General features: G+C 46.4%; 1 protein-coding gene across 5 annotated transcripts in view; it reads left to right on the forward strand.

Annotated features, from left to right (window-relative positions):
* Nucleotides 1-20669, forward strand: part of kif25 (kinesin family member 25) — a 277704-nt gene that overhangs the window by 197547 nt on the left and 59488 nt on the right. For 4 of the 5 annotated variants that reach the window (XM_085982016.1, XM_085982012.1, XM_085982013.1 and 1 more), the window contains one exon: nt 8924-9100. The exons of the other annotated variant lie outside the window; for it this stretch is intronic. In XM_085982016.1, the coding sequence (XP_085838142.1) occupies nt 8924-9100 (177 nt within the window). The remainder of the gene's footprint in view (nt 1-8923; nt 9101-20669) is intronic. 5 annotated transcript variants of the gene reach the window in all.

Consider the following 20669-nt stretch of genomic DNA (forward strand, 5'->3'; position numbering starts at 1 on the left):
GTCGTACGGGTGCGAATGCATCTGTAGCGTCTTCCAGATGGTAGGAGGGTGAACAGACTGTGGCTGGGGTGGGTAGGGTCTTTGATGATGGACCGTGCCCTCCGTAGGCAGCGTTTCTGATATATATGTTCTATGGTCGGTAGCCGGGTGCCGGTAATGCGTTGGGCAGTTTTGACTACCCGCTGCAGGGCTTTCCAGTCATGGGAGCTACAGCTGCCGTACCATACCGTGATACAGTTTGTCAGGATGCTCTCTATAGTGCAGCGGTAGAAGTTAGAGAGGATCGGGGGTGACAGATTACATCCCTTCAGCCTCCTCAAGAAATATAGGCGCTGCTGGGCCTTCTTCACCAGAGAGGAGGTGTTGAGGGACCAGGAGAGGTCTTCCGTGATGTGGACTCCGAGGAACTTAAAGCTGGCCACCCTTTCCACCTCCGCCCCATTGATGTGGATGGGGGTGTGACTTCCGCCTTTGGACTTCCTGAAGTCCACGATTATTTCCTTTGTTTTCTTGGTGTTAAGGGCCAGGTTGTTGTCGGCGCACCACTTCACGAGATGCTGGACCTCCTCCCTGTAGGCTGACTCATCGTTGTTGGTGATCTGGCCTACTACCGTGGTGTCATCTGCAAACTTGATGATGGTGTTGGAACCATTAACAGCCACACAATCGTGGGTGAAGAGGGAGTAGAGGAGGGGGCTCAGCACACATCCTTGTGGGGCCCCCGTGTTCAGGGTCAGGGGGGGGGAGGTGTGGTTACCTAATTTGACAGACACTCTCAAACTTAATGTAAAATTCAATCATATTATGGTCACTTGTCCCTAAAGGCCCCTTTACCACAAGATTATTGATTAGCCCTTTCTCATTACACAGTACCAGATCCAGAATAGCCTGTTCGCTGGTTGGTTCCTCCACATACTGATCCAGGAAACCATCTCGCATGCATTCCAAGAATTTGTCCTCCACACTATTAGTGGCAATTTGATTTGTCCAGTCAATATGCAGATTAAAGTCCCCCATGATTACCGTATTGCCCTTGTTACATGCACTTCTAATCTCTTGATTGATACTGTGCCCTACATTACCACTACTGTTTGGTGGCTTATACACAACTCCCACCAATGTTTTCTGCCCTTTGCTGTTTCTTAGCTCCACCCAAACTGATTCCAGTTCTACATCACGATCTGCCAAGCTAAGATCTTTTATCTCTACCGTACCGATCTCATCCCTTATTAACAGCGCTACGCCACTCCCTTTTACTTTTTGTCTGTCCTTCCTAAATGTTGAGTACCCTGGAACATTCAGTTCCCAGCTTTGGTTACCCTGTAACCATGTCTCTATAATGGCAATTGCATCATACCCATTTACTTCTATTAGTGCCATTAATTCATCCACCTTGTTGCGAATGCTATGTGCATTTAGATAAAGTGCCTTCAACTTTGCCTGTTTAATATTCTTCTGCACTTTGACCCTCTTTACTGTTGTCCTTTGTTTCTGATCCTTACTAGTTTTGCTGACTACTTTTCTAACTTTCACTTCCAGCTTTGTTCCTCTCTGTTCTGGGCCCATGCTTAGGTTCCCAGCTCCCTGACAAAGTAGTTTAAATCCTTCCCAACAGCACTAGCAAACCCCCCTGCTGTGTCGCCTAAAGATATGATTTTTTTTTTTAACATCTTACTTTCATATCTGCCACTATTTCAACGGCAATTGATTGCTCTGCAATCGATTGCCACAGCAAAACCATCCTTTAAAGTAACAGTGGACCCACTTATGCCAGGAACAGTTCCTGGTGCACCTCTTTCATGCAGACATACAGAGCATTGCGGGCAAGGAACGTGGAACTAGTGGGAATGCCAGTGGATGATGCTGTCTCACCTCTTTCTATGACATCCACATGGAAGGGGGCTGACATGAATCTTGCCATTCATGTGAAAATGACTAATGTAATAATACTGGGCAGCCTACTGGTGGCGCTGTCCAGGGAGAGTATAAATACTCGGGCATGGGCCCATCTTGTGCAGGACATTCTTTAACAGGAACTAGTGAAGGACACAACTAGATCTCCATGTTGAAAAACAGTTGATTAAAGCCTTGTTTAATACTCAGTCCAAGTGCCTAGTAGTTTTCTTACGTCAGGGGCCAAATGCAAGAAGTGCTCATCTCATAGAAACATAGAAGATAGGAGCAGGAGTAGGCCATTCGGCCCCTCGAGCCTGCTCCACCATTCAATGAGATCATGGCTGATCATCCAAATTCAGTACCATATCCCTGCCTTCTCCCCATATCCCTTGATCCCCTTAGCCTTAAGAAATATATCTAACTCCTTCTTGAATATATTTAATGAACTGGCCTCAACTGCCTTCTGTGGTAGAGAATTCCACAGGTTCACCACTCTCTGGGTGAAGAAATTCCTCCTCGTCTCTGTCCTAAATGGCTTACCCCTTATCCCTAGACTGTGACCCCTGGTTCTGGACTCCCCCGCCATCGGGAACAGCCTTCCTGCATCTAGTCTGTCTAGTCCTGTAAGAATTTTATAAGTTTCAATGAGATCCCCTCTCATTCTTCTAAACTCCAGCGAGTACAAGCCCAATCAACCCAATCTCTCCTCATACGTCATTCCTGCCATCCCAGGTATCAGCCTGGTGAATCTTCGCTGCACTCCCTCCATGGCAAGAACATCCTTCCTCAGATAAGGCGACCAAAACTGCACACAATACTCAAGGTGTGGTCTCACCAAGGCCCTGTACAACTGCAGCGAGACATCCTTGCTCCTGTACTCGAATCCACTCGCTATCAATGCCAACATACTATTTGCCTTCTTAACCGCCTGCTGCACCTGCATGCTTACCTTCAGCGACTGGTGCACAAGGACACCCAGGTCTCGTTGCACTTCCCCTTTTCCCAATCTATTGCCATTCAGATAATAATCTGCCTTCCTGTTTTTGGCACCAAAGTGAATAACCTCGCATTTATCCACATTATACTGCATCTGCCATGCATCAGCCCAATCGCCCAACCTGTCCAAATCGTACTGGAGTTTCTCTGCATCCTCCTCACAGCACACACGCCCACCTAGCTTTGTGTCGTCTGCAAACTTGGAGATGTTACATCTAGCTCCCTCGTCTGGATCATTAATATATATTGTGAATAACTGGGGTCCTAGCACCGATCCCTGTGGTACCTCACTAGTCACTGCCTTCCACTCGGAAAAAGACCCTTTATTCCAACTCTTTGCTTCCTGTCTGCCAACCAGTTTTCTATCCAAGTCAGTACCTTACCCCCAATCCCATGTGCTTTAACTTTGCACGGTAGTCTCTTATGCCAGACCTTATCGAAAGCCTTCTGAAAGTCCAAATACACCACATCCACTGGTTCTCCCTTATCTATTCTACCAGTTAAATCCTCAAAAAACTCCAGTAGATTAGTCAAGCATGATTTACCTTTTGTAAATCCATGTTGACTTTGTCCGATCCTGTCACTGTTTTCCAAGTGCTCTGCTATTACATCTTTTATAATGGACTCTAGCATTGTCCCCACATTCGATGTCAGGCTTACCGGTCAATAATTCCCCCTTTTCTCTCTACCACCTTTTTTGAATAGGTGGTAGAGAGAAAACAGGCAATTATTGACCGGTAAGCCTGACATCGGTAGTGGGGAAAATGCTAGAGTCCATTATAAAAGATGTAATAGCAGAGCACTTGGAAAACAGTGACAGGATCGGACAAAGTCAACATGGATTTACAAAAGGTAAATCGTGCTTGACTAATCTACTGGAATTTTTTGAGGATGTAACTGGTAAAATAGATAAGGGAGAACCAGTGGATGTGGCGTATTTGGACTTTCAGAAGGCTTTCGACAAGGTCCCGGATAAGACATTAACGTGTAAAGTTAAGGCACATGGGATTGGGGGAAAGGTATTGACTTGGATAGAGAACTGGTTCGCAGACAGGAAGCAAAGAGTTGGAATAAACGTGTCTTTTTCCGAGTGGCAGGCAGTGACAAGTGGGGGACCGCAGGGATCGGTCCTAGGACCCCAGCTATTCACAATATATATTGATGATCTAGACGAGGGAACTAGATGTAATATCTCCAAGTTTGCAGATGACACAAAGCTGGGTGGGCGTGTGTGCTGTGAGGAGGATGCCGAGAAACACCAGTATGATTGGACAGGTTGGGTGATTGGGCAGATGCATGGCAGATGCAGTATAATGTGGATAAATGCAAGGTTATCCACTTTGGTGGCAAAAACAGGAAGGCAGATTATTATCTGAACGGCAATAGATTGGGAGAAGGGGAAGTGCAACGAGACCTGGGTGCCCTTGTGCACCAGTCGCTGAAGGTAAGCATGCAGGTGCAGCAGGCGGTTAAGAAGGCAAATGGTATGTTGGCCTTCGTAGCGAGAGGGTTTGAGTACAGGAACAAGGATGTCTTGCTGCAGTTGTACAGGGCCTTGGTGAGACCACATCTCGAGTATTGTGTGCAGCTTTGGTCGCCTTATCTGAGGAAGGATGTTCTTGCCATGGAGGGAGTGCAGCGAAGATTCACCAGACTGATATCTGGGATGGCAGGAATGACGTATGAAGAGAGATTGGGTCGATTGGGCTTATACTCGCTGGAGTTTAGAAGAATGAGAGGGGATCTCATTGAAACTTATAAAATAAAACAGGACTAGACAGACTAGATGCAGGAAGGATGTTCCCGATGGCCGGGGAGTCCAGAACCAGTGGTCACAGTCTAAGGATAAGGGGTAAGCCATTTAGGACAGAGATGAGGAGGAATTTCTTCACCCAGAGAGTGGTGAACCTGTGGAATTCTCTACCACAGAAGGCAGTTGAGGCCAATTCATTAAATATATTCAAGAAGGAGTTAGATATATTTCTTAGGGCTAAAGGGATCAAGGGATATGGGGAGAAGGCAGGGACAGGCTACTGAACTTGGATGATCAGCCATGATCTCATTGAATGGCGGAGCAGGCTCGAGGGGCCGAATGGCCTACTCCTGCTCCTATCTTCTATGTTTCTATGTAGATTATCAGGCCCTGGGTATTTATCGGCCTTGAATCCCGTCAATTTCCCTAACACCATTTCCCTACAAATACTGATTTCATTCAGTTCCTCCCTCTCATTAGACCCTGTGTTCCCCGACATCTCTGGGAGTTTATTTGTGTCCTCCTTTGTGAAGACGGAGCCAAATTATGTATTTAATTGGTGTGCCATGTCTTTGTTCCCCATTATAAATTCCCCTGATTCTGACTGCAAGGGACCTACGCTTGACTTTACCAATCTTTTGCTCTTCACATATCTGTAGAAGCTTTTACAGTCAGTTTTTATGTTTCCTGCAAGCTTACTCTCATACTCTATTTTCCCTCTGTTAATTAATCCCTTTGTCCTCCTTTGCTGTATCCTAAACTGCTCCCCTTAGATTAGCTGCTTTTTCTAGCCAATTTATATGTCCTCTCCTTGGATCTTATGCTATCCCTAATTTCCCTTTTTAGCCAATGTTGAGTCACCTTTTTTGTTTTATTTTTATGCCAAGCAGGGATGAACAAATTCTGTGGTTCATCCATGCGATCTTTAAATGTTTGCCTATTCACCGTCAACCCTTTAAGTAACATTCCCCAACCCATCCTAGCCAACTTGCGCCTCATACCATCGTAGTTTACAAGTACCCAAGTCTCTGAATCAACTACTTCACTCTCCATCTTAATGAAGAACTCTATCATATTATGATCGTTCCTCCCCAAGGGGCCGCGCACTACAAGATTGCTAATTAATCCTTTCTGATTACATCATACCCAGTCTAAGATGGCCTGATCTCTAGTTGGTTCCTCGACATATTGGTCCAGGAAACCATCCCGTATACACTCTAGGAATTCCTCTTCCACAGTATTGTTACTAATTTGGTTGGCCCAATCTATATGTAGATTAAAGTCACCCATGATAACTGCTCTGACCTTATTGCATGCATCTCTAATTTCCCATTTAATGCCAGCCCCAACCTCAGCATTACTGTTTGCGGGTCTGTATACAACTCCCACTAATGTTTTCTGCCCCTTGGTATTTCTTTGCTTTACCCATACAGATTCCACATCATCAGAGCTAATATCCTTCCCTACTATTGTGTTAATCTCCTCTTTAACCAGCAATGCTACCCCACCGCCTTTTCCTTTTTGCCTGTCCTTCCTGAATATTGAATACCCCTGGATGTTGAAGTCCCATCCTTGGTCACCCTGGAGCCATGTCTCCGTAATCCCAGTTATATCATATCCGTTTACATCTATTTGCGCAGCTAATTCATCCACCTTATTCCGAATGCTCCTCGCATTAAGACACAAAGCCTTCAGGCTTGTTTTTTTAACACTCTTAGACCTTTTAGAATTATTGTGTACTGCGGCCATGTTTGATTTACACCCTTGATTTCTCTGACTTCCACTTTTGCTTTTCTCCTTCCTGTCTTTTGCTTCTATCCTTGCTTCCCTTTCTTCTGTCTCCCTGCACGGGTTCCCAACCCCCTGCCATTTTAGTTTAAACCCTCCCCAACAGCACTAGCAAACACTCCCCCTAGGACATCGGTCCCGGTCCTGCCCAGGTGCAAACCGTCCAGTTTGTACTGGTCCCACCTCCCCCAGAACCGGTTCCAATGTCCCAGGAATTTGAATCCCTCCCCCTTGCACCATTCTTCTAGCCACGTATTCATCTGAAATATCCTTCTATTTCTACTCTGACTAGCACGTGGCACTGGTTGCAATCCTGAGATTACTACCTTTGAGGTCCTATTTTTTAATTTACCTCCTAACTCCCTATATTCAGCTTTTAGGACTTCATCCCGTTTTTTACCTATATCGTTGGTACCTATATGCACCACGACAACTGGCTGTTCACCTTCCCCCCCCCCCCCCCCCCAAGAATGCCCTGCAGCCGCTCCAAGATATCCTTGACCCTTGCACCAGGGAGGCAACATACCATCTTGGAGTCTCGTTTATGGCCGCAGAAATGCCTATCTATTCCCCTTACAATAGAATCCCCTATCTCTATAGCTCTCCCGCTCTTTTTCCTCCCGTCCCGTGCAGCAGAACCACCCATGGTGCCAGGAAGTTGGTTGCTGTTGCCTTCCCCTGATAAGCCGTCCTCCCCAACAATATCCAAAGCGGTATATCTGTTTGAGAGGGGGATGGCCACAGGGGACCCCTGCACTACCTGCCTGCGCCTTCTACTCTGCCTGGCAGTCACCCATTCCCTTCCTGCCTGTGTAGCCTTTACCTGCGGTGTGACCAACTGATTAAACGTGATATCCACGATGTCCTCAGCATCGCGAATGCTCCAGTATGTATCCATTCGCAGCTCCAGCGCCGCAAAGCGGTCTGCCAGTAGCTACAGCTGGATACACTTCCCGCACACATGGTCGTCAGGGACACAGGAAATGTCCTGATTTCCCACATAGTGCAGGAGGAGCATGCCACGGGGCCGAGCTGTCCTGCCATGACTTACCCTTTAATTAATTTAAATTAAATCGATACCACCAATTATACTACAATTAAATGATATACTCAAGGGCCCTTGTTTACTAGCACTTCCCGCTACACAACAGAGACCTTAGAAAGTATAACCACAAAATTACGACCTTCTAAACTTTATAAACTATGAACCTTAACTGTCAATCTATAGAGTAGTATAAGTATTCACCTGGCCGTACTCACCCAATCAGCTGCTTCCTCCTGCCTGCGTCACGTTTTGAATCGTGACGTGGCTCTGGAATGCTGCCGCTGGTCTGCGAGATTGATAAGCCTCTGAAAAAAAGCCCGCGAAAGTAAGTTTAAATACTCACTGAACCTCCGCTCTCACCGCTCCCGACAATGGCCTGTGAAAGGAAGCCCGCGAAAGCGAGTTTAAATACTCACTGAAACTCCGCTCTCACCGCTCCCGACAATGGCCTGTGAAAGAAATCCCTTGAAAGTGAGTTTTAATAAATCTCAACTGCTGGCAGAAGTTTGCACGATCAAAAACCCAGACAGCGACATAGCACAAATGGGTCCCACCCCAAATTCCTCTCCCCACCCCCGCTCAGGTGCTGCGATTTGTGCACCTCCAGGACAAAGGAATTGGGGCCGAATAATTCTGCATCCTGCAATTTCCACTGATCCTAGTTGTTTTCCTGTTTGTAATTTTGTAGTAAAATGGATCTTAACAGCCAAACCAGGGTACTGCTTAAAGAGACAGAGGCTGGGATTTTGTGCCTTTAACTTACCAGAATTGAATGAATAGAAAATTACAGTTGACGAGTGAAAAATCGGAATACCATGACCAAAATCTTTAACAGTGGAGGAGAGGAACTTACAGTGTCAGAGATTAACTTGTCTGATCTCGTCAGAATTCCCAGAGTCAGGCAATTAGCATATGCCAGTAGTAGTATAGCTGGTGTACCAGCACCTTGCAGTTGCGATTACATTTCAGCTGTTTTCTAGGAAAGTTACTTTCAGGGTGCAAAATCCTTTCTTCACTGTTCCAGGCCTGCAACAGTGCTGTGGCCCCACTTCTTTCGTTTTGAAGTAATGTGTGCAGGCAGTCCCAGCTCCATCTGCCCTCGCCCCCATAGAAAACCCAAGTGTATCACAGAATGGGCTACACTCCAATTTCCAATCCCTCTAATTGTTCCAAATCCGCTGAAAACACTGCAGATTTCCAGGTCCCATCTCTATTGTAAAAATCAGGTTTCCCATTGATGTGAGCAGCAGCAGAGATCAGCATAAAAGGGCATTAAATGGTTTCAAATATGGGCAGAATTTATGGCTCTACAGATTTTGCTGTAAAAATAGAGGATAATCTGCAATTAATGAATTATTCAGTATACTTAATGCATGTTTACTTTGGAGACTTTAAGATATACTGCTAAGAATTTAGTAAATAAAAGGCTTTTGTTATCTTTACAGACTGATGTCAAATAAACCACTTGAAACATATTCTGTCGAAGTGTCTATTGTGGAAGTGTACAAGAATGAAATTATTGACCTGCTGGCAAAAGGCAATGGTGGAATTGTTTTGGGTGTAAAACGAGATGTTGTGACTACCAGTAATGGTGGTAGCAATGTTCCATTGTTAACTTACCAGTAAGTAAATTCGTTTTTGAATATTGATTTCTATTTTTACTTTTTTAGTGTAAATGTTTGATAATGAACAGCTGATCACCAGGACAATACTTTGTACCATATAGTGGATGAAAACTGCCATGGTATCAAAGGAAGAAACATTTTATCTGAAGCAATCCAGAAATGCAGCTTAGATTATGTGCTCATGTCTTAGATTTAAACAGTAAACTTTCTGACTTAGAGCCAAGAGCTCTTTCAACTGAGTCGAGCTGACACATTTGTCCAGATAACTGCCCCAACTGTTTACAAAATTCTATCTACTAACCACAGCAAGTTTTTAATATGATATGAAACATCTTTTTGTGTCATTCTGAATGACATAAATATTTAAAAATACAGCTTTGCTATCAATGACGCATCATGCAAAATTTCAGCCGGTTTAGCAAGACGTCCTTGTTACGATCCAAACTTGCTCCAGAAAGTTTTTCCTCATGCCCAACAGACAGTTTCACTTCCATAGGTAAGCCCCTGCTCCTTAGGAACTGAAACATGATCTTATGAACAAAGTGCTCTGGGATAATAGGCCACAGGTGAACAGTGAACTTTTTTTTACATTTAAGGTGTGCACTGGAGTGCTATAGGAGTTTCACCATTCACTTTTGAATGATAGCAAAAACCACACTAACAGACTTTGGCTGGAAACTATAAATGACGTTTATATGAAAGGAAGATTAACAGAAGCAGCATTAAAATAGCAGATTTTAGCTAGAAGATAATACTCTACGTAACACATAGAAGCCCATGGCACCCAAAGCACTAATGCTTCAGGTGTTGGTCCCATATTATCAGGCATAGAGGCCTGAGGATCAGTGGCAGCTGACCAACTCAAAGCGTACTGAGAGCCTGCATACAAAATGTGCATAAAGCTCATTAGGCCCTAAATAAACTACAGATTAGAGGGCCTTACATTGTGGCCAGAGCACCCCTGGGCAACAGCCATTTTAGGGGAGGTTTACTTCAGTAATTTGAGATTTTACTGCAGGATGGTTGTTACAAATTTTGGGTCTCCGCTAGATATTGCCTTGGCCCCAAGCACTCCCATAAACAGACCACGCATTCCCTTTGATAGTGTGACCTGGGGGTCGTAAGAGTGAGATCCCTCATCAAGTGCACTGGATGCTATAATCTTGCGCTTGTCCTTGTGTGTTTCTCCTATCTTCCAGAAGGCATACTGATCAACCCTCTAGTGAGACAAGGCCCATTATAAACCACAGAAAATGCTGGAAAAACTCTGCAGGCCAGGCAACATCCGTGGAGAGAAATTAGAGTCAACGTTTCGGGTCAAAACCCTTTGTCAAGACTAAAGAGGCACAGGGAATGAAATAGATTAAGAGGCCAGGCTGGGAGAGAACAAAAGAGAAGAAGAGACATTAAGAGGTATTCAAAACGAGACGAGATGGTGCTAGGACTAGTGGAGACAAAAGACAGCTCTAGATTAGGTGTGAAATGTGCTGGCAGAATGGGAGACAGCTGCCATGTGGGAGAGAGAGAAAAAAAAATAGGTGTACATGAAGCCTTGGGCTATAAGTTCGGTTGCATAGCGCCCGTTGTTTGGACGCTAAGGGTGCCGAATTGGATCCAAAATAGCGTCCGGGCAGAGTGCGCACACTTCTCTCTCCCACATGGCAGCTGTTTCCCATTCTGCCAGTGCATTTCACACCTAATCTAGAGCTGTCTTGTCGCCACTAGTCCTATCACCATCTTGTCTCGTTTTGAATACCTCTTAATGTCTCTTCTCTTTTGTTCTCTCCCAGCCGGGCCTCTTAATCTATTTCATTCCCTGTGCCTCTTTAGTCTTGACAAAGGGTTTTGACCCGAAACGTTGACTCTAATTTCTCTCCACAGATGTTGCCTGGCCTGCTGAGTTTTTCCAGCATTTTCTGTTGTTATTTCGGATTTCCAGCATCTGCTGTATTTTGCTATCCCATTATAAACCAACAAGCTGGTTTATTTTACATGTAATATGTGAATGAACAGAAAGCAGCATTCATTGGAATTCAGTCTAATCTCTTGCTTCTCGTAAAATCAGATATAACAAATTACACAAACATAGTCCCTGGTATAGGCCTAGTTTAACTTTTATAAGTCAGTATTCACTGAACTGACTGGCTCTAATCTTAAATATAAGTGTTCCCTCCCTCTGTCCTTGTTTTCCCATTCAGATTTATGCAGACCGAGCCTTGTTTAGGTGTACAAGAAGCCTTGGGGCTAAAAGTTCATTTGCATAGCGCCCGTTGTTTGAACACTAAGGGTGCCGAATTGGATCCAAAATAGCGTCCGGGCAGGGTGCGCACACTTCTGGTGTCATCTTGGTGAGGGTTGTAGGGCAGTCGTTAGGAGCATGCGCTGGAAGTATGTTAATTAGGCAGATTGTGACGTCAATCTTGATGCCAGTGCTGCCACTTTCATCGTCATCACTGGAACTAACACCCTGTGTTATCCTCGCACAGCTGAACATGTGTTTAACAGCAGCCAGGATCCCCTACCAGCCTTATTTAAAGGGATCATCAACAACTTTCAGTTAACTTGCTTTTTGATTTCTACTAGCTCTGTGTAAGTTTGTCGAAGTGTTTGGAGCTTTCTAGTTTAAAGTTGGTGAGGTGACAGGGAGCGACTTCAAGGGTTCTGGTCATGGGTTCTGGTCACTTGCTCCCAGTCATGGGTGCTCCAGTTATCATCCCTCTTGGCCTACAGCATGACCGGGAGATGGAGCAGAGGTAGTGAAGAAGAGGACAAGCTGCTCGCAGAGGGAGGAGGAGGAGGGGGAGAAGGGCTCTCAGCAGGAGGCCTTGCCCACCTAGAGTCTTCTGCGAGCAATTCTCTTAACTCAACCTGAGCCAGGATCAGTGTGTGAGGTGTCTGCTTTATGAAGGAGGTGCTCACAGAACTCTGGCACCTTTTGCAACTAGACCTGCAGCCTCACTCCAGGGCAAGGACAACGCTGTCAGCGGCTGTGAAGGTGACCGTGGCCCTGAATCTCTTTGCGTCGGGATCCTTCCAGGCTGGAGCAGGTAACATCTCCCAGTTCGCCATCCACTGCTGCATAAGAGAGGTGACAGACGCTTTTTATGCCAGGAGAGGGGACTTTGTCTTCTCTCTGACCAGAGAGAAGCAGGCGGAGCGTGGCCGTGGCTTTGCCAGGATAGCGGACTTCTCCATGGTGCAGGGCGCCATCGATTGCACGCACGTGGCCTTGCGGGCACTGCATATAAATGCTGAGATGTACCGCAACCGCATAGGTTACCACTCGCTGAATGTGCAGTTGGTGTGCGACCATGCTTAACAAATCATGATGGTGAATGCCCAGTATCCTGGCAGCAGTCCTGATACTTTTATTCTGCGCCAGTCCGCTGTTCACTCAGTCTTTGAGCCACCAAGACAAACCACAGTGTGGCTACTGGGTGACAAGGGCTATCCCTTGACCACCTGGCTCATGACTCCACTCTGCAACCCAACAATATGTGGCCAGTATTCGGACAACGAGAGCCATGCTGCCACACGTAACATCATAAGGCAGACCATTGGAGTGCTGAAGCAATGGTTCCGCTGCCTGGGCCGCTGTGGAGGAGCCCTACAGTACTCACTGGGGCATGTGTCATGATACGTAGTGTTCTGCTTTATCCTCCATAATAACCTGGCCATCATGAGCACACAGCCCTTGCCACCAGGGATACAGCCACCAGCTCAGGAGGAGGAGGAGGAAGTGGAAGGAAGGAGGCAACCCAGATAGCCCCTTTCTGGCTGGGATAGCTGGAATCAAATCATCCACCTGCGGTACCTGTGAACACAACCCCAATTCCCCATTCAACATTAGTCCCACACCTTACTTTCCCTGTGTTATTGATCATTACAGCGTCCTCTTGGCCACAATGCTGAAATAAAAGCCACCACAAAATAAACTTTCCAAGCCAACTTTATACATCTATCCATCCAATATTGCATCAAAAAATCAACTAATCACCCTTGTGCATTCCCTTAGTGACTGTCTTGTGTGTACCTTTGCCTATCCTACTGATGTCACGCAGTGCTATCCCAGTAGCTGCAGCATAGCTGGTGGAAGGCTGCTGACTTTCAGTGGGAGGGACTGCAGATGGCCTTGCAGGACGACCTCGAGCAGCTCTGGGCCTAGAAGGCCCGGCTGTGGACTGCATCACCTTAGCATGGGCCCCAGCTGGCTGGCTGACAGGCAACAGCAAGGGCACTAGCAGCGTGGCAGTGGATGGGAGGATGAATGCTGTCATTCTGACAGAGGACAGCAGGTTCATGCCACTCCCCGAGGGCAGCAATCCTAGTAATCTGATGGAGTATGGACTGCTGTGACACCCTGCAGGCCCCTTTCAACACTGGTAAACCTCGCCATGATGGCGACAGTCTGTGCTTGCATGGCAGCAAGCTGAGCTTGCATGACTTCATTCTGAGCTTCCATTGCAGCACCCAGACATTGGGTGGCTTCTGCTTGTGTTGCAGTGGAAGCTGAGGCTTTGGCTATCAGTCACAGCATGATGCTTGGGTCCACACATGCGTTAATGGTTCTGTCCACACCTTCTACGCTGGGCTCCAAGCACTGCCCAAAGCCCTATGCAAGGCTGGAGCTGGACTCCTCCATTCTACTTGACAATGCATTCAGGCTTTCTGGCAGGCTTGCCAATGCACCAAGCATTTCATTGTGCAGACCCATCAGCGTTCTTCTGTAGGCCACCCCATCAAAGGCTTCATCTGAGTCCTGTGCAGCAGAACTCGTTTGCGACCTCGTCTTTGCCACCTGGCTCAGCGATTCAGCAAGAGCTGTCAGATTCTATATGTTATTATACATCAGCCTTGCACCGTACTCAGAGGCACAAGATTAAATTATTTAACAAGCAAAGCACTTAAATCACAGGTGACAGTCTTAAACTGGCTTTCATGTTCCATTCACGAACCATTTCTCAGATCGCTTGACCAACTTTCAAACAAAACTATGTTGTCTTCCAGCTTTTCAGCTGACCAAGGAGACAGTTTTACGGTACCTTATGGCCCCAGGGTAACTTAGCATCTAGTAGCTGTCTGCATATGTTTGATGGTTTTCTCTTCTGGTTTTTCACAGAGCAGTTTCCCAGAATTCAGTTTCCTCGAATTCCATTTTGTGATCAAAATAAAACCAACTACGCTACAGTTTCCCAGGATTTATTGTTATGTCTTGGGAGCCGACTATGCCACAAGCAACTTTACATACTGGCTTTGGATGTAGTTTTACTCAACCCTGACTTTGAATGCCACTTATAGAGACAATTGACTAAAATTTCGGGTGTTTTACACCACCCGTTACCGGCAAAATTATGTGAAGAAGTGGCGGCCGCTGCTCTTTCGCCAACTGGTGGCGGGTCCTGCAGCGTCTGCCATTTTCCGAGGGCCGGCAGATGGCAGCGCTGCCGGTAAAAGCGATGGCCGGTGAAATTTAAGTTAGGGAGAAGGTGACGTCACTTGGCAGACAATGCCGACTTAATGTCACCTCTGTGAACTTGGATTTAGCGCTGAGTTCAGTGCTGGGTCCTAAGCTCGCCATGAAAACCTAGCATTCAGCAGACTCTCAGAGGCACTGTCAGCACCTCTTAAAGGGACACACACGTCTTTAAAGTTTGCATTTAAGCTTTTGGACTGGATTTTTTAAATTTTATTGAAGTAGTGGTTTGGTGCAATACATGTTAAAAGTTTTTTAAGTGTGATGGGAGTGCTGCTGGATGCTTGCAAGGCCTCAGATGGTAAAGGAAGGCCTCTGAGAAGACAGAAAATGCTGCAAATACTCAGCAGGTCAGGCAACATCCGTCGTGAGAGAAACAGAGTTCACGCCGAGATGCTGCCATACCTGCTAAGTATTTCCAGCATTTAATGCTTTTATTTCAGATTTACAGCATCCATTTGCAGAGGGAAGAGAAAGACACAGAAGAGGAAGAAGCCAAAGAGGAGGAAGCAGAAGGAAGAATGCAACCCAGACAGCCCCTTTCTGGCCGGGATATCTGGGATGGAATCATCCGCCAGCGGTACCAGTGACCACAACCCCAATTCCCCTTTCAACATTAGTCCCACACCTTCCCTTCCCTCTGTTACTGACCATCACAGCGTCTCTTGGCCACAATGCTGAAATAAAAGCCACCACAAAAGAAACATTCCAATCTGACTTTATACATCAATCCATCCAATATTACATTACAAAGTCAGCCAATCACCCTTGTGCATTCCCTCAGTATCTGTCTTCAGTGTTTCCTTGCCTGTCCTAGTGCTCCTGCACAGTGCTACCCCAGTGACTGCAGCATGGCTGGTGGAAGGCTGCTGACTTTCAGTGGGGGGAGACTGCAGATGGCCTTGCAGGATGACCTCGAGCAGCTCTGTGCCTAGAAGGCCCGGCTGCGGACTGCACCACCTCGGCACGGGCGACAGCAGTCTGGGCTGACTGGCTGACAGGCAACAGCAAGGGCACTGGCGGAGTGGCAGTGGTGGGAGGACAAATGCTGTCGCCCTGAGAGAGGACAGCAGGTTCGTGCTCCACAGAGCCACTTCCACTCCCCAGGGGTGGCGCATCTGCATTCCTAGCCACCTGCTGGAGGACAGATGCTGGACTGCTGTGACACCCTGCAAGCCCCTTTCCGCACTGGTAAACGCAGCCACGATGGCATCAGTCTGAGCTTGCATGGCAGCAGGCTGAGCCTGTATGAGAGCAGTCTGAACTTGTATGACAGAAGTCTGAGCTTCCACTGCAGCACTCAGACGTTGGGTGGCTGCAGCTTGTGATATAATGGACGCTGCAACATCGGCCATCAGACTCTACATCATGGTTGGGTCCACAAATGCGCTAATGGAGTTAGTCATCACTTCCATGCTGGAAATCATCGGCTCCAAACTCTGCACAAAGCCCTGTGCAAGGTTGGTGCCGGACTCCTCTTTGCTCCTTGACATTACACTCAGGCTTTCTGGCAGGCCTGCCAATGCACCAAGCGTTTCATTGTGCAAACCCACCAGCGTTCTTCTGTAGGACACCTCATCAAAGTCTTCATCTGACTCCTCTGCAACAGAACTCGTGTGCGACCCTGCCCTCCAGGGAGGTGGCACCTGCGCTACCCTTTCAGCTGAGTGTGGCGAAAAGAGTCGATGCTTTCTCACCTGTGCACAGTACCTGGAAGCAGGTGAAAAAGACATTTGCCAAAGGTTGTCAAGGTAACATCTGCGCACATGCTGCTTGATTTCGTAATGTGGTCTTACAAGGCATCATAACAGCACTGTGGTTTAAATCCGGAGCAGCCTCAGAAGAATACAAAGCACTCTGGTTACTTTTCACGAATTTTCCAAATGCAGAGACATGTCTTATGCTTTACCCAGAGCACTATGCATTGCTTCCGTGGCAACATTTTTGCTCTGAGGTCCAGTATATGTTGTAGGAATTATTTATGACTTTCACACCTCCTACATTAGGTGTTTAGAGTAGACCTGAATCCACTTTAATAGAAACACACAGATACGCTATCTCCCAGAGATCTTTTATTTAACCTCTGATACACTGATTAAATAAGAACCCAACTTAATCTGTCCTGGAGTCGTCAAGTGCCTGGTAGCCAAACCGACTATCACTAAGGGGGTGATTTTGCCAATGGGGAGCTTTTGGAGACGGTACTCCCACTTGTCGGGTTTCAGTCCCGCCTCCATCAACTTCTGACCAACCCACGCTATTTTCCCTTGATTGACCTTGTTAAGCCCACCCAGCGAGCTTAGCAGGCCAATTAAGGGAAAGCCGGTTGCAGAGAATGTCAACGTATGACGTTTCATCTGTCAAAAATGTTTGACAGATGAATTGTCATCGTTTGACAGCTCTGTGAAGCTGTCAAACACTGACATTCTCTGTAGTTTGATGAGGTCTTCAATACAAGACATCATCCAACATCTTTCTTTTGCAGAAATGAGATGGTTGTTGCATCTGAGAATGCAACGGCCATCTGTCATCTCCAACGCGGAGGTGCAAGACTCTCCGCATACACACCGACTGAAGCCTGCAGGAAGAAACAAAGGTAAGTACACTTTTACTAACACTTTGCACTTACCTCAGATACTCACCTCTCCACACTTGCACCCATCACTTACCTTCACAGCGCACTTTTGCACCTCCCCGACTCCTGCAGACCTAGTACTCGCCTCACTGACCTGGCGGATTTCGAAGCTTTCGGGAAGCCCGCACTTGTGAGGGCAAAAAGGGGATAATCCTATTTTCTGCCTGTTAACTACCTGTTCACAGGCAGTTAATAGGCTTTAATCCCTTCCCGCCTGCAAGGAGACGGGACCCGGCGCAGGACGGCTACCCGCCTCCTGGGAAGATGGCATGGAGGCAGGGTGGGGGCGGGTTGGGCTCCCGCCCCCAAATTCTGCCATTTTCCCGGCAGTCCCGCCTCTCCAGGGCTGGCAAGATCGCGCCCTTGATGTCTGTTGAAATCTTTAGATGTCTTCTCTTCATTAGACCAGGCTACGTTTATCTTGGCCGACTGCAGTAAAAAACTAGGTATTGTGTCAGTTCTTATATTTTTTGTGCTCCGATTCTTCTTGTGGCATTCACGTGTACACCTCAATGATTGGCTCATTCAAGCATGGCTTGTTCCATTGTTGTTCATGGTTGGTTCAAAGTTTAGTGGGGTTACTTCATCATGCGTTTCATTTGTTGCAGTTTAATGAGGGTCTTATCTCAAGTCAGTACTAGTCGGTTCCGCTCGTTCCATAGCAACCCAGATTTGTCCTTGGCTACAGCTGCTCCTTTTGTATGAGTAATGTCTGTTAAAAATGTTCCTCCCTATTCTTTGTTCTCAATTTGCATTTTAAAGCCATCATTAAAAGTTCTCTTCTGTATTAAAGTTCTTCTTGTTGTTCAGGAATGTTTAAAATAGATTTTCCTTCAAAGCGGCAAGCAACAAACACCAAACATGCTGCCAACACATGGTCCCTGAATGCTCTATGTTCACACACTCACATAAGATGGCTGCTGGCATAGGCAGCTGAATGGCATACATTCTATCTCAGATTCCTCTTTCCAGTTAATGTTCCTTTTCTACCTGCTTACAGAAAAATGCTCCACATAACAGGATGCAGTGTTTGCTGATGGGAGGGAGGGTTACTAAGCCGCAAGCCTTGACTTCTTATGAGGAAAGGGCTCCAGAGCTCCTGGGAATTGGAGACCTCCTCCAAAGCTCATGACTAGTATCATCTTTAGCTTCTTACTCACTCACTTATTCATTCACTTCCTCATCCATGGGCATACACTGCAGCATAAAACTCTAGAATGTCTTGCCATATAAGCTGTGTTACTTCCACACAGATCTCTGGCCAGGCAGAGGGAGTGCCCAGTAGCAGCGAAATGGCAGGAGGTGGTACAGATAATGGAGATGTGTCTCAGGGTAATGCCATATCTATAACACTCAACGGTTCTGCTCAAATGACTGCAAATGTGCCAGACAGGATACAGTTTCAGGTAAGCACTGCATCAGCATAGTGCCACCTGAAGTTGTAGGGCTATCTCTTGAAGGTACTGGATCACCTCCATCCCTAGAGACAGAAATTGCAGACAGCAGCCATCTGCCTATTTTCTCTCCCACTTAGAAGGAGCACATGGTTACAAAGTAGAAGGCACACACCGTATACTGTCACAAGGGGGAAACACTGGGGCAAAACACACATTTTTAGGGTAAGTAAAATTTGGGTAGGCTGGCAACCTAACCTACTGTGATTTAATTTGGGATGGGATAGAACAAGGCAAGCTTTAATATTCAGGCTGTTGGTGTAAGGCTTAGGGCAGTGCTGGCAATGGTTTAATTGCCTGGGGTATTGGGCATTTAAGGGGTATGGTAGTGTCGTGGTTCTGTTACTAAATTAGTCATCCAGTGGCCTCTGTGCCATTTGCTGTGGGGCAAAGAGAAAGAGAAGCATTGGAGGCATTTTAGGCTGGTCAGAAAATACTCACCCATCACACTCACCCACCAGTACCCCCATCAGAATATACAGACAGAAGAGGTGCAGTGTCTTCAATTTAGAAAAAGGAACCTAGTACTCAGTTATATTGTATTGCTGTTAAGGTCACAACCGCCCTTATCTTTTATGCTGTGGAATCATTCCAGGCTACCACAGGGGACATATGTAACGTAACAATCAGCTTTGCACAGATGGTGAGGAAAGCTGTAGCAAGGCAGAAAGAGGTTTGCAAGAAAATTCCAGAGTGTAGGACCGTGCTTACTGAAGGCTCTTTCATCAGTGGTGGAAAAGAGAGAGGTGTACTAACAGAAATCCACACTCAGCTTTGCACAGATGCGTAAAGAAAGTCATGGATGCATTGTTTGCTAGAACAAAGACAATTAGTGGCAGGCTAACGGGGCATGGTGATTTTACAGAATGCAGGATTCCTAGAGGTACAAGGACTTACAGATTCATAGATTATCCATATGTTTCCTTGTTCAATGCCATGACCTACATCAAGAGGAAATGACTCCACTCTCAATGTGCAGCTCATTTGAAACCAGCAGAATCGCAGAATGCAAGTGAATGCATACTTCTTTGGGACTTGCCGGTATTTTAAAGCAATCCATTGTGCCAATACTCTTTGACCCAACAAGGCAGGTCTCTGCTCCGCGATTGGGAGATGAAGGATATCCTCTGTAAACATGGCAAATGACATTTGTGCACTTTCCTAGCACACTGGTACAATGATGTCTATTCATGCACCAGAATAATAATTGAGCATGCCACTGGCCTGTTGAAGAGACGCTTCAGGTGCCTGGTTTGGTCTGAGGACGACTTGCAATTTTGTCCTGGTAGGGGCTCAAAGATCACGATAGTGTGCTGCATGCTGGAAAATGTTGCCATATTTTATCATGGTGCCAGTGTGTGAAAAATGAGCCCTTAGCCCTAGCCTTGTGCTTCTCCTATGTGCTACCTCAATGGTAGGTCAAATGTAAGAAGTCACACAACACCAGGTTATAGCCCAACAGCTGTATTTGAAATCACAAGCTTTCGGAGCGCTGCTCCTTCGTCAGGTGAAGTGAAGAGTTGCATATAGGCACAGCATATATAGTCAGAGAATACTGCCAGATGATTACAGGTAATCTTTCTAACTGCCCTTTATCACACCTCGGCAGAGAGATAATCACAGCAATCAAAGGTGTGAATGGTGTCCAAATAGGTCAGTCAGGAAAACATTACATCAAAGAACAATGAGGTGGGGTCACAAGGGGTCAAATGTTGCAGATGCTGGGGTCCGTATGAAAAACAAAAAACTATTTTTTTGCTAGAAATCACAGCAGATCCGGCCGCATCTGTGTAGAGAGAACAAGCCAATGACGACTCGAGTCTGGATGACCCTACGTCAGGTGGGGTTACATGTAGTGTGACATGAACCCAAGATCCCAGTTGAGGCCATCCTCATGAGTGCGGACAATGGTAGGTGTACTTGAGGTGGCTGGCTATGGTATTGCAATAGAAGCCTACCAGAACTGAAATGGCTCTTGTCTCACAGCAGCTATATCCTGAGCTG

Source organism: Somniosus microcephalus, chromosome 3 (assembly GCF_052327205.1).
Source record: "Somniosus microcephalus isolate GS21.2 chromosome 3, FLI_Smic_1.0, whole genome shotgun sequence".
Lineage (NCBI taxonomy): Eukaryota > Metazoa > Chordata > Chondrichthyes > Squaliformes > Somniosidae > Somniosus > Somniosus microcephalus.